At 47.0% G+C, this 14,786-nt stretch overlaps 1 protein-coding gene across 2 annotated transcripts in view; it reads left to right on the plus strand.

Annotated features, from left to right (window-relative positions):
• wdfy4 (WDFY family member 4) overlaps nt 1-14,786 on the plus strand; it is a 351,018-nt gene that overhangs the window by 131,613 nt on the left and 204,619 nt on the right. For both annotated transcript variants that reach the window (XM_085970369.1, XM_085970368.1), the window contains 3 exons: nt 1,538-1,653; nt 8,719-8,910; nt 11,236-11,381. In XM_085970369.1, coding sequence (XP_085826495.1) covers nt 1,538-1,653; nt 8,719-8,910; nt 11,236-11,381 — 454 coding nt within the window. The remainder of the gene's footprint in view (nt 1-1,537; nt 1,654-8,718; nt 8,911-11,235; nt 11,382-14,786) is intronic.

Here is a 14,786-nt window from a genome sequence, read left to right on the forward strand (position 1 = left end):
AATTGAGTGGTAGCGCCCCAAGAGGGAAGCGTGGCGCTACTGGAAGTGCCCCGCCTCCCTCTTGGGGGGCTGCGAGGGAATATTGCAGCGCTATGTATGGCGCTGCGGCACGTCGTGCCACGGTATTGCAGGCCTTCCTCCCCTTCTTAAAGGGGAGGGGCCTTGCACAGTGCAACCCGGGACATGGCTGCGCCACAGGGATCGGAGTGCCGGCAAAAGAGCCCGGCACGCAAGGGAAGTGCCGGCCTCTTGGAGCACAGCCGGCACCTCCGTGGCGGGGTGGGGGTTCCTCAGGAGGCCGGGGACGGGAGCGCAGGCAGGTGCTGGCAGGCGGCCAGCAAAAAAAATGGCTGCCCGGCACCTCGCCTTTAAATAGCGCCGCCCCGGCCGCAGGTAGGCCCCCCGACCCCATCGGACATAGCATCCGGCGGTAGGTCAGGGGGCACTGCCGAAGATCGCGGCCGGGGCGTGAGCGGGGCGCTGCGCACGGTGATGACGTCATCGCTGGCGGTGCAGCGCAGCGGGGCGCTAACGGTTACCACCGCCGCTAAACTCCCGCTGAAATTCGCAGGAGGCGTTGGTGGTGCCGTGCCCGGGCGCTAGTTGCTTTGCGCCTCGTTAGCGACCTGTTAGGGCGCTAATGGTAGGCGCAAAGCAACCGAATTTTTCCCCCATAGAGTCTTATCACTGATGTCCCAAAACCCTTACTTTCAATGAATTACTTTGAAGAGTAGCTACTCTTGTTGTTTTGGCAATTACAGGAGCCATTTTGCATACAGCAAATTAGATGAATGGCAAGTTGTTCCGTTTTTTGGTGGTGTTGTTTGATGAGGGCTATTATTCAGAACAACCAGGACAACGCCTTGCTCTTTTTCAAACAGTTCCATGGAATCTATATGTCCACCTTGACAAGCGGGAGGGGGGGCTCAGTTTAACATCTCGGACAAAGGATTGGACTGAAGTTTTCATACTAGATAAGTGGGCCTTGAATGCAGGTCGTTCTGACTTGGAGTCAAGGATGCTGCCAGCTGCGGCAGACTAATAGTTAGGAACGGATCAATGAACTTCATTGGATGGACGAACCCTGCCTCCGACTATATATATACGCAATCTTTTTAGTTAAGCTGCTACCACCACACGTGTAATTTGAGCAGAATACTTGATAACTGGGAAGAGTGCTTTGGATAATATTCTGCGCACATACCTAATTCACGTGGTTGGGATTTGGACTGCACTGGTTGATAGGGCGGTGGATACAGATTCAATGGTAGCCTTCAAAAGGGAATTGGATAAATACTTGAAGGAGAAAACATTGCAGGGATATGGGGAAAGAGCGGCGAGTGGGACTAACTGGATCGCTCTTTGAAAGAGATGGTGCAGACTCGATGGGCTGAATGGCCTCCTTATGTGCTGTAATATTCTATGCCTATGGTGCCCACGAGTTATACACTCTGATATCACTGCGTGGAAGTCTTCCCACCATGTCTGTTGCCGTGGTGTATTTTCGACATGTAACAGATGTTATGCCATTTTACAGCTATCCTGATGGCTTTGGTGTGGGGACAAGCAGCAAAAAAGCCTCTTGGAGTTTACAGGCAGCATCAAACAGCGAAGAATATGATGGATCCTTTGAATCAATCCACACTCAAGATGGTAATAATCACCTGCTCAAGGGCACAAACCAAAAGAAAGTTCAATTAATAAATATATTAGTTTGTTATCAAACAATTAGGAAAATGAAATACGATAGCAAAATACTGCGGATGCTGGAAATCCGAAATAACAACAGAAAACGCTGGAAAAACTCAGCAGAGCAGTGCAGCATCCGTGGAGAGAGAAACGTTTCAGGTCGATGACCTTTCATCAGAACTGGAAAAAAGCAGGAAAAGGAATAGATTGTGAAGCAAGTTAGGGGCTGGGAAAAAGGGGAGGGGATGAAAGAACTAAAGGGAAGGTCAGTGATAGGATAGAAAGCAGGAGAGATTAAGAGACATTGAGAGACATTGAGAGATATTCAAGGCGAGAGGAGGTGGTAATGGGACAGGTTAAGGAACAAAGGATGGCTCTAGATGAGGTGTGAATTGCGCTGGCAGAATGAAGGACAGCTGCCATGTGGGAGGGAAGAAAAAAGGCCAAACAAAAGTGTGGATAAAAAAATAATAAAAAATGTATATATATATATGTGATAGGGGCCGAGGTTATGATCTGAAATTGTTGAACTCTATGTTGAGTCCAGAGGGCTGTAAAGTGCCTAATCGAAAGATGAGGTGCTGTTCCTCAAGCTTAGGCTGAGCTTCCATATGAAAACGAAATAGTTCATCTTTATTCAGCCTGATGTATTTATTTTTGTGGGTTTTTTTTTAACTTGTTTTTGGGACTTTGTGACACTGGCAAGGTAGTATTTAGTGCCCATCCCTAGTTGCCCTGAGGGCATTAAAAGTCAACCACATAATGTGGAATTGGAATCACATGTAGGCCAGACCAGGTAGGGGTGGCAGGTTCCTTTCCCTGAAGGACATCAGTGGTCCAGTTGAAGGTTTTATAACAATCTGGCAGATTTCATGGTTTTTTGCTGGTTCCAGCCCAGATTTATTGAATTCAACTTCACATGGTAGGATTTGAACTCATGGCACTCTGGTTTGCTAGTCCAGTCCTATAACTACTGTAACCACCTTACTAATCCTGGCTTCTTGTTACCCTAAAGACAAGTGTGCAAACTTTATGAATGGTGTAGACCTTGGCACAACAGGTGTGCATATTGGGAATTTAGGTGTGGGGGCCAATGTACCTCACACTCCATCCATTGCAGAACTTCACATTATGGGGGCACGTTTCAGGAATTCAGGCGTGGAAGTCAGACTGATCCAAATTTCCTGAAGGGATAATTACTAGTCCGAGAAACATAGAAGATAGGAACAGGAGTAGGCCATTCAGCCCTTCGAGCCTGCTCCGCCATTCAGTGAGATCATGGCTGATCATCCAAATTCAGTACCCTGTCCCTGCCTTCTCCCCATATCCCTTGATCCCTTTAGCCTTAAGAAATATATCCAACTCCTTTTTGAATATATTTAATGAACTGGCCTCCACCGCCCTCTGTGGCAGAGAATTCCACAGGTTCACCACTCTCTGGGTGAAGAAATTCCTCCTCATTTCAGTCCTAAATGGCTTACCCCTTATCCTTAGACTATGACCCCTGGCTCTGGACTCCCCGGCCATCATAAACATTCTTCCTGCATCTAGGCCTAGAAATTGGGTTCTGGTCTTGCCAGGGCTGTAGCGCCAGAAAGTTTGCGCCAGCGGTAATGCGGCAGCGCCCGACGAAAATTCGGGTGCGCCGGGCCCAGACGGCGGCGGGCGCTAAAACCCTCCTTTAGCGCCTCAAAACGGGCGTGAACTTGGGTTTCCCGGCGCTAATCCCCCGCTGCGGCACCCGATGCGGTGCGGCAGGCGGGGGAACTGCAGGTCTCCTCCTCCTGTTAAGGAGGAGCTGCCTGCAGCCGACAACTGTCCGGCGGATTGACCCGACATCTGAGCCCGGCACCTCGGGGAAGTGCCGGGCTCGCATGAGACACTGATCAGGGCCGCGGGGGGGGGGAATGCAGGAGTCCGGGAAGGGAGGTGCGGGCAGGCGGCCGCCGGGAACGCGGCCGGCCGCCGCTCCACCTTTATGCGCCGGCGCACACTGGGGGAAGACTCTGTTGCCAGAGTCTTAGTTGCGCCTGCCACGGGCGAGGCGGGCGCAACTGAATTTCAGCTTGGGGCCGGGTTACCACGGCAACCGGGACGCTGCGCACACCGATGACGTCATCGGTGCCGGCGCAGCGCTACCGGTCTACCGCCGCGGAAGGGCCCCAGGCAATTTAGGAACCGGCGCCAATTGCAGCGCTAGGCCCTCTAGCGCCGCAAAATCGGCGCTAAGGGCACTGAATTTCTAGGCCCTAGTCTGTCCAGGCCTGACAGAATTTTATAGGTTTCGATGAGATCCCCTCTCAATCTTCTAAACTCCAGTGAGTATAAGCCCAATCGACACAATCTCTCCTCATACATCATTCCTGCCATCCCAGGTATCAGCCTGGTGAATCTTCGCTGCATTCCTTCCATGGCAAGAACGTCCTTCCTCAGATAAGGCGACCAAAACTGCACACAATACTCAAGGTGCGGTCTCACCAAGGCCCTGTACAACTGTAGCAAGACATCCTTGTTCCTGTACTCGAACCCACTTGCTACGAAGGCCAACATACCATTTGCCTTCTTAACCGCCTGCTGCACCTGCATGCTTACCTTCAGCGACTGGTGCACAAGAACACCCAGGTCTCTTTGCACTTCCCCTTCTCCCAATCTATTGCCATTCAAATAATAATCTGCCTTCCTGTTTTTGCCACCAAAGTGGATAACCTCACATTTATCCACATTATAGTGCATTTGCCATGTTTCTGCCCAATCACCCAATCTGTCCAAATCGTACTGGAGTTTCTCGACATCCTCCTCACAGCTTACCCTCCCACCCAGCTTTGTGTCGTCTGCAAATTTGGAGATATTACATCCAATTCCCTCGTCCAGATCATTAATATATATTGTGAACAGCTGGGGTCCTAGGACCGATCCTTGCGGTACCCCACTAGTCACTGCCTGCCACTCGGAAAACAACCCGTTTATTCCAACTCTCTGCCTTCTGTCCGCCAACCAGTTCTCTATCCAAGTCAATACCTTGCCCCCAATCCCATGTGCCTTAATTTTGCACGCTAACCTCTTATGTGGGACCTTATTGAAAGCCTTCTGAAAGTCAAATACACCACATCCACTGGTTCTCCCTTATCTATTTTACCAGTTACATCCTCAAAAAATTCCAGTAGATTAGTCAAGCATGATTTACCTTTTGTAAATCCATGTTGACTTTGTCCGATCCTGTCACTGCTTACCAAGTGCTCTGTTATTACATCTTTTATAATAGATTCTAGCATTTTCCCCACTACCGATGTCAGGCTTACCGGTCTATAATTCCCCGCTTTTTCTCTACCACCTTTTTTGAATAGTGGGGTAACATTAGCTACCCTCCAATCCATGGGTACTGTTCCAGAGTCTATCGAGTTCTGGAAGATGACCAGCAATGCATCTACTATTTCTAGGGCCACTTCCTTAAGTACCCTGGGATGTAGATTATCAGGCCCTGGGGATTTAAGGGCCTTCGGTCCCATCAATTTTCCTAACACCATTTCCGTACAAATACTGATTTCTTTCAGTTCCACCCTTTCATCAGGCCCTATGTTCCCCGGCATCTCTGGGAGGTTATTTGTGTCCTCCCTTGTGAAGACAGAACCAAAGTATGAATTTAGTTGGTCAGCCATTTCTTTGTTTCCCATTATAAATTCCCCTGATTCTGACTGCAAGGGACCTACGCTTGACTTCACCAATCTTTTTCTCTTCACATATCTATAAAAGCTTTTACAGTCAGTTTTTATGTTCCTGCAAGCTTACTCTCATATTCTATTTTCCCTTTCTTAATTAATCCCTTTGTCCTCCTTTGTTGAATCCTAAACTGCTCCCAATCCTCAGGATTATTGCTTTTTCTGGCCAATTTATATGTCCTCTCCTTGGATCTTATGCTATCCCTAATTTCCCTTGTTAGCCACGGTTGAGTCACCTTTTTTGTTTTATTTTTATGCCAAACTGGGATGAACAAGTTCTGTAGCTCATCCATTCGGTCTTTGAATGTTTGCCATTGCCTATCCACCATCAACCCTTTGAGTGCCATTCCCCAATCAATCCTACCCAACTCGCTCCTCAGACCATCGTAGTTTCCTTTATTTAAATTGAGGACCCTAGTCTCTGAGTCAACGACTTCATTCTCCATCTTAATGAAGAATTCGATCATATTATGATCGCTCAGACCCAAGGGGCCTCATAGAACAAGATTGCTAATTAATCCTTTCTCGTTACTTAATACCCAGTCTAAGATGGCCTGATCTCTGGTTGGTTCCTTGACATATTGGTCCAGGAAACCATCCCGTAAACACTCCAGGAATTCCTCCTCCACAGTATTGTTACTAATTTGGTTGGCCCAATCTATATGTAGATTAAAGTCACCCATGATGACTGCTGTGCCCTTATTGCACGCTTCTTTAATTTCCCTTTTCATGCCATCCCCAACCTCCTCCTTACTGTTGGGAGGTCTATATACCACTCCCACTAATGTTTTTTTCCTCTTAGTATTTCTCAATTCTACCCATACAGATTCCACATCATCAGAGCTAATATCCTTCATTACAATTGTATTAATCCCTTCTTTAACCAGTAATGCTACCCCACCTCCCTTTCCTTTTTGCCTATCTTTCCTGAATATCGAATACCCCTGGATGTTGCGTTCCCAGTCTTGGCCATCCTTGAGCCATGTTTCCGTAATCCCAACCAAATCATATTCATTTACCTCTATTTGCGCAGCCAATTCATCCACCTTATTACAAATGCTCCTCGCATTAAGACACAAAGCCTTCAGGCTTGTTTTTTTAATGCTCTTAGACCTATTTGAATTATTATTTACTGTGGCCACGTTTGATTTAAACCATTGATTTCTCTGTCTGCCACTTTTGTTTTTCTCCTTCCTATCTTTTGCTTTTATCCCTGTTTCCCTTTCCTCTGTCTCCCTGCTCAGGTTCCTAGCCCCTTTAGGGCTACCCCCGATCAGGCGTATTCCTCAGACGTTCACTTTCAACTAAAGTTTGAGGTAGCCGAATCCTAAAGACGCTTAATTGGGTCTAAAGGTCTGGACTATCTCTTCCTAAAGGAAAGGAACAACCTGAAAATGTTACCGTCCTCCAGATAGCACTTTTAATAAGTTTAGCTAGACTGTAACGTTCCGGATATTATGAGGGTCCAGAAAACTCCCCCAGAATTCTGCAGCTCCTCACCAAAGAGTGTACAGAGATTGAGTTCACGAGTTTGATACAGAAGTATTATGTGAGACAATTCTAAAAATATATAGATTTATTAAAGAACCGACATGTAATTTACAGTTGGTGAGTCAATCGCAACATTAACAGTTCCATAAAGAGGAAGCTTACAATCTTATTATCAGAGAACCTTACTCTCAAATCTTAACTTCTCTACAGTTTTACAGTTCTTAAAGTTCTATTCAGGATATCCACCAAAATCAAATACCTTTGATCCCTGAGATACCAAGAGTTGGAGACTTACAGAGCTGCCTCTGAAGCCGAGAATCGCTTTGCCCCTTTAAAGCGAGTCTACTATCCCATTTGAGAGTTCAATATTTATACCCTTTTCCAGTGGTATTTCCTTTAAAGTTTTCTGCTGAAGTAAGCGAATTATCTCTAGTCATTTTTCTGCTGACCCCTGCAATTCTTACAGTCATCTCAGCTGGTAGCATTATAGAATTATGGCCTAGAAATTCGGTGGCGCCCCATTTCCAAGCTCGCCTGGGCGCTGGAAGTCCCACCCCAGAAGGAGCCACTTGCGCCAGCCCGATATTCAGTTTCAGCGCCCCAAATGGAAGCGGGGCGCTGCTCGTGGCGCCCCGCATTCCTCTTGGGGCGCTGCAACTGAATATCACAGCGCAACGTGCCGCAGCGCCACATGCTGAGGCACGGCGCGCTGCGGTACTGCAGGCCTTCCTCCCCTTCTTAAAGGGGAGGGGCCTGCACCAGCGCGATCGGAGATCGTGAGTGCCAGCAAAAGAGCCCGGCACCAAGAAGAAGTGCCGGGCTCTTGGGACACAGCAGGCACTGCTCGGGGGGCGGGGGGGGGTGGGCTCAGGAGGCCGGGGACGGCAGCACAAGGAGGTGCTGGCAGGTGGCCAGCAAAAAAAATGGCCGCCCGCACCTCCCCTTTAATTGGTGCCACTACTGCCGCAGGTAGGCCCCCCTGAACCGGTCGCAAATTGCGACCGGCGTTACAGTGGGGGGGCGCGACCAAATATCGCGATCGGTGGCGGCGCAGCGCTACAGGCTAACGCCGCCATTAGCGTCCCACTAAATTTTGCGGGAGGCGAGGCCAGTGGCGCTAAACCCACTAAGTGCCCTCTTTGGGCGTTAACTGGTGGCGCAGCACACCAAATTTGTTGGCTTATGTCTCTTCTCTAGGTGTTCTAAGTTTACCATAAAAAACGGTGTTATGGCCGGCGTGTTTTTTACTTGATGTAATTTTTATGAAGGCAGATGTTTGTGCTTCTTTATGAAGTGTAAATTAGAACACCTTGTCCAGGGTGAACCATTGTTTCATTCCGAAAGGTTCAGCCTGCCAGAGCCTTTAACCTTCTGTTTCAATAAGGTTATTGATTCAGTGTCAGCACCTATCTTATCGCTATAGCCAGAATGCTTTCACAGCTTTTTTATCGTTAGGTTTCTAGATTTCCAAACCCAGTTTGTCATGTTTTAATGAGGCCAGAATTATTTCATAGAATGGTGTATTTTTCTGAATAGGTTATATGGTTTATTCCTTCACATTCCAACATGTGCTCCTGCCCTGTGAAGTTCTGCACTATAATTTGTCTAACCTCACAATGTCCAGTCATGGCTTTCAAGAGGAAAACTAATGATTATAATTATTAGTTCTTTTATTGCTGACAAAACCAATTTTCAGTACCTGAGTATTGTAGATAGTTTCATATTTAGTCAACGTTGTCCGGGAAATAAAATATGCCTTTTACATTGAGTGATACACAAAGGTTTTGAGATTGAAATTTATATATTTCTTTTTAATTGGAAGTTCAAAAGGAAGTTATGGATTCAGTTGAGTGGGTGTGGAATCATCTTATATTACAAAGAAGACAAATCCTGGAGGACAGCTACAAGATAGACCTCTCGGTGAAGCAGAGGTCTAATGAGAACGTCGTAGGAATTTCGGAGATCTCTCCTTTGTGGGAAGAGTCAGCGACAAAGGCATGGCATCAATATATAGGTCTGTATGCCGAATAACTAAAATGTACAGTCGTAAACTGGAATGAATTTGTAAGGTTTATACCATACCTCACTTTGACAATCGGGTGCTCACCAACATATTACTTCCCTGTGACTGGCCAGGGAAGTTTATTACAAGTACCAGAATGCAGCATCAGTTGCTGTGATTGAGAGTGGAATCAGATAAATGAACCACATTTGTTTTTCATGCAGATTTTTTATTTTGATTGAAGTGAGGGATGTTAGTGCTGGGGAATGGAATATTTTTCATTGTGAGCACCCAGCATCAAGCGTTTACAGGTCAGGTGGATCATGGTTAGATGCAAAGTAAAGCTCCCTTCATCTTATCCCAACAATGTTGCAACAAGAGAAGTATGACTGCTGCATAAGTTTTGCGTTTCTCCACACAAGTCATCCTGTGGTCTTTCTGAGTGAGCCTGCCAGTTCATGGAAACATAGAGAAATAGGAGCCTGCATATTCAGTATGATCATGGCTGATCCTCTATCTCAATACAGGTAGACTATCCTTTATCCGAAAACCTCGGGACCAGCCGTGTTTCAGTTTTCGGAAAATTTCAGATTTCAGAAGGTATTTTATAAGACTGGGAAATTCGTCGGGGGTGGGGGGTCGGCGGGTGGTCGGGGTCGGCGGGGGGTCGGGGGTGGGGGTCGGCGTCGGCGGGGGGGTCGGTGGGGGGTCGGCAGGGGTCGGGGTTGGCGGGGGGGTCGGGGGTGGTCGGCGTCGGCGGGGGGGTCGGCGGGGGGTCGGGGGTGGGGGTCGGCGGGGGTCGGCGTCGGCGGGGGTCGGCATCGTGCGCACGACTTACGCTGAACGAAAAAACTTTCGGTTTTTAGAGGTTTTCGGTTTTCGGAAGTTCGGATAAAGGATAGTCTACCTGTACCATATTCCCGCTCTCTCCCCATACCCCTTTTTTGTGTCTAGAAATCTATCTATCTCCTTCTTAAACATATTCAGTGACTTGGCCTCCACAGCCTTCTGTGGTAGAGAATTCCACAGGTTCACCACCCTCTGAGTGAAGAAATTTCTCCTCATCTCAGTCCTAAATGTCCTACCCTGTATCCTGAGACTGTGACCCCTCGTTCTAGAGCCCCCAGCCAGGGGAAACATCCTCCCTGCATCCAGCCTGTCTAGCCCTGTCAGAATTTTATATGTTTCAATGAGATCCCCTCTCATTCTTCTAAACTCGAGTGAATACAGGCCTAGTCGTTCAGTACTCATGGGTCCATGGTCACTAAGAGCTGGACTGTCACTATCCAAACTCATTTCACACAGGGCTCTTACAGATAGCGGGCAGAGGAGACCTTCACCTCATCAGACTGATCTAGGTTTGAACACCGTTTCCAGAATAGAAAGGTCATTGTCTAACCCACTGCACCACCCAGCCCAACTCCACCTGTGTATTTATAGAGTTACAGGAAACTTTGTGATATCCGGCACCGACGGGACCGAGCTGTTGCCGTCCCATCAAAACTGCCGGACAAACCAGCGCTAATGTTAAAACATACAGAAGCTTTTGAGCTCCGTATCTAGCAACAAACCCTGTTGCTTAGCAACAGCTTCTAAACAGTCGGCCGTAGCTTACAAGCGTCTCTGTAGCTAAGCAACAGCTTTAGCTAGACCTTGCAGAGCCTGACTAGTGAAAAAAAAGCAACGAAAAGAAAAAAAACTTACTGAACCGACTCCTGAATTTTGCCGGTGGCTCGAGCATTCCGGACAGTTAACCTCCGGATAAACCAAAGTTTCTTGTATATCACACTATATCTTGGTGTGATTATTAGCTTGTTACATTCTACCAGCATTGTTGTGTTACTAATGAAATGAATGTTCTTTGTCGAGAATTAATGTTACTCAGTCCACGTGTATCCTACTTAATCCTTCCGGTTGTTATCCATAACCAGCCAGACATGGAGCCTCACCCACTGGGAGCTCATGTTAGGAAATTGCACTGTTAAAATGAACGCACTAAAATGATGGGGCCACCACTCAAGATTCCCTGACAGGCGGGTGAGGTTCCTGACATGCGCTCCCAGTAGGTGAGGCCAGAAAGACACATTCCTGATCTGGAGAATGACACCTGTTCTATGAAATGGCATGTGGTCCTTCCTATGGCAGATCAATAAAGAATTTGGGGGGGGGGGGGTGGAAATGAACTATGAATGCTTTAACTGAATTATAAATGCTTCTGGTTTTAATCTATTGCATTTTTGTAAAAATCCCAAGCATTCGTTTAAGATAAACGCTAAGGTTTTTGCAGACGATTCCGTGTCCCTCTTTTTAAATCGGAAGTATAATTTGTTTCCTCAGCTTCGGAGAAGAAGAATTTGTCGAGTAAAAGTGTAGCTGCACAGCTTCAGCAGAGTAAGCCCGAGTGGCTGCCTGGGAGTCTGTCAACAGCCGTGCGTTCAGTTGGCAAACGACTTTTGAAGGAGGCTGAGCGCCTGAATATAAAGGTATCCGTTCACAGTACTGTCTTTCCAGTCAGATTCGCACAGCTATATCAGAAAATAACTGAGCAACTGTACCATCTTGTTTCTTGAAAGATCACCATTTTAGTCTTCGCTCCAGTTGAAAGTCGTCGTCTTCTTCTTCTTAGGCAGTCCCTCGGAACCGAGGATGACTTGCTTCCACATTAAAAATGAGTTCTTAGGTGACTGATGAGTCCAATGAGGGACCTACAGTCTCTGTCACAGGTGGGGCAGACGGAGATTGAAGGGGCGGGTGGGTGGGGTGCTTGGGTTGACGTGCGCTCCTTCCGCTGTTTGCGCTTGGCTTCTGCTTGCTCCCGGCGAAGAGACTCGAGGTGTTCGACGCCTTCCGGGATGCTCCTCCTCCACTTTGTGCGGTCTTGGGCCAGGGATTCCCAGGTGTCGGTGGGGATGTTACACTTTTTCAAGGAGGCTTTGAGGGTGTCCTTGAAGCGTTTCCTCTGCCCACCTGGGGCTCTCTTGCCGTATCGGAGCTCCGAGTAGAGCGCTTGTTTTGGGAGTCTCGTATCGGGCATGCAGACGATGTGACCCGTCCATCAGAGCTGATCAAGTACCCAGTATTCAACGGCTGGAGCCCTGGTATCCCGCTCATTGGAGTTACAGTGGGAATGTTACCACTGAGCCAGGCTCACTCCACACCGTATGTTTAGTATTTCAATCTGATGACATTTATCATACAGAAACAGTTGAGCAGTTTCAATGAATCTTGTACAATATAGTTAACATTCAAAATTTAACAACTGGTGTTCAAAAAGATGAAGCATTCACTTATGAACTATCAAAGGTGCCCCTCACTAGGATGTATGCATCGCACAACATTTACCCAGGTAAATACATAAAACAGTGCAAATCAGCCCAACAGTGATTTGCTTCTGAATTTAGCGACATTTGTCAAAGAAACAAACCTACTGTAACTAGCCTTTTTAATGGGACGGGGTGGTGGGGGCGGGGGGGGGGGGGGTGGTGGGGTGCGTGATGGAGAGGGAGGAATCTAAATTCTTTAATAGTTGTCTTCCAGTATTTGTTTCATGTGCAACAGAGCGACTTCTGGTCCCCTGAAGGCCTTGTGGAACTGAATCCCGCAGAGTGGGAAAGCCCTGGGTTTGAACGCTCCTTTGTGCTGTGTTAGATGATCTCAGCCTGGCTGGTTCTACACTTGATCTCAGTGACCCTTAGCTGGGGAAGTCAAGTCAGCCGGGATTCTCGGAAGTGCATAAATTGTACTCATAGAAATCATAGAAATTTACAGCACAGAAGGAGGCCATTTGGCCCATCTTGTCCGTGCTGGCCGACAAAGAGCTATCCACCCTAATCCCACTTTCCAGCACTTGGTCCGTAGCCTTGTAGGTTACGGCACTTCAAGTGCATATCCAAGTACATTTTAAATGTGATAAGCACATAAGAAATAGGAGCAGGAATAGGCCACTTGGCCCCTTGAGCCTGCTCCACCATTCAATAAGATCATGGCTGATCTTGGGCTCAAAGCCACTTCCCTGCCCGCTCTCCATAACCTTTCACTCCCTTATCTATATTGAGCACCTCCCTCCCACGTTGTTGCTGCTGATTCGCCTCTTCATCCTCCGCCTCCTCCTCCTCTCCCTCTTCCTCCTCCTGAGGTGGTGCACCAATCCCGATGGCAATGGCTGGGTCCTCATAATTGCGAGGTTGTGAAGCAGGCAGCACACAACAATGAAAAGCGAGATTCGCTCGGGAGAGTACTGCAGGGCTCCTCCAGAGTGGTCAAGACACCGGAACCGTTGTTTCAAGACGCCGGTCGTCTGCTCAATGAGGCTACTGGTCGTGCTATGGCTTTCATTGTATTGGAGCTCAGCAGGAGTGTTGGGGTTACATAGAAGACTTTCAGGCAGTGAGTTCCAGACCCCCACCACCCTCTGGGTGAAAAGATTTCTCATCAAATCCCCTCTAAACCTCCGACCAATTACTTTGTCTATGCCCCCTGGTTATTGACCCTTCTGCTAAGGGAAATAGGTCCTTCCTATCTACTCTATCTAGGCCCCTCATAATTTTATACACCTCAATTAGGTCTCCCCTCAGCCTCCTCTGTTCCAAAGAAAACAACCCCAGCCTAGCCAATCTTTCCTCATAGCTAAAATTCCCCAGCCCAGGCAACATCCTCATAACTCTCCTGTGCACCCCCTCTAGTGCAATCGCATCCTTTCTGTGCTGTGGACGTTCTGTTCAGATTCAGACTCAGACACTTTCTAACAAGTTGCAGTCCTCTTCATCCCTATCCACTTCACGGACATGTGATTAATTCCCCTGCCTGTTGAACAGACTGTAATTTTCCTCCGTCTAGATGCTGCCCTGGGAATTGCCTTAGTTCGTAGCGATTCGCATTGGTCTGCGATCCCAACTCAAGGAGTGGAAGTATTATTCACCAGAGCTAAATTCAGGATGAGCGTCTTTCTATCATTTAGCGTGCAAGTGTAGTAATTAGCTAGAACTTCACGAGAAACCTGGATTTGGAGCTGTGAATTAAGCGAGGGTGTGCTGGTCTTGCTAATTTCGGAGAGCTGTGCAGTTCAAAGTAACATACTTTAGACGGGAGGATTGTTAGCACAATGAGATTTCAGTCACAGGTACAAATGTATGCTGTGATGTCATACTGGAGAGCATAGACAATTTGCCCTAGGGTCTGTTTAATTATTTTTAAAAATTAATTTTGATTATTACAGCTGATTACACCTCAGCGAGCAGTGTAATTGATATTTGTTAATTTATCCCTTGGAACGTTTTGTAGAACAAGCTTTTGTTGTTGAAGGTTAAAGACTCCTTTATTGGTTTTCCTCTGAATATATCCACATCATTAGTTCTTCCAGTGAAAATGTTACCATCTGGAAAATGCAGCTTTGAGACATAACTCATGCACGAATGCATGAAATTGGTGTTTCTGCAACTCCTGCTTTCGCTCCTCGACAAAAGGACTGTAATTAAGTAAATTGTGATCAGACGAAACATTATTCATTTTGTGATCTCCCTTAACATGTAGCCTGCCGACAGCCTATCAAGCCTTTGATAAATGACTGCACTGGAAGCCTGTTTATTTTCTTCGTCTTAAATGCCTTTGCGTTGTCTTAGTGTGAAAGATCATTAGAAGCACCAGCGCTCGGTCCTGAGGAGTCAAAAGTTTTAATTTACAGTCGGGATTTTTCAAATGTAGCTGTTGGAGCTCGAAGTAAAGTTTCTGTTGATTCAAACTTTATGCTTTCTATCTAATTCTGTGTATATTTCGAAATGTATATAATTAGATAGAAACCACATATAATATAGCTATATCTATCTCTCTATATATATCTATCTATATGGAAAGAAAGACTTGTATTTATATAGCGCCTTTCATGACCACCA

The sequence above is a fragment of the Somniosus microcephalus genome, chromosome 29 (genome assembly GCF_052327205.1).
Source record: "Somniosus microcephalus isolate GS21.2 chromosome 29, FLI_Smic_1.0, whole genome shotgun sequence".
Classification (NCBI taxonomy): Eukaryota; Metazoa; Chordata; class Chondrichthyes; order Squaliformes; family Somniosidae; genus Somniosus; species Somniosus microcephalus.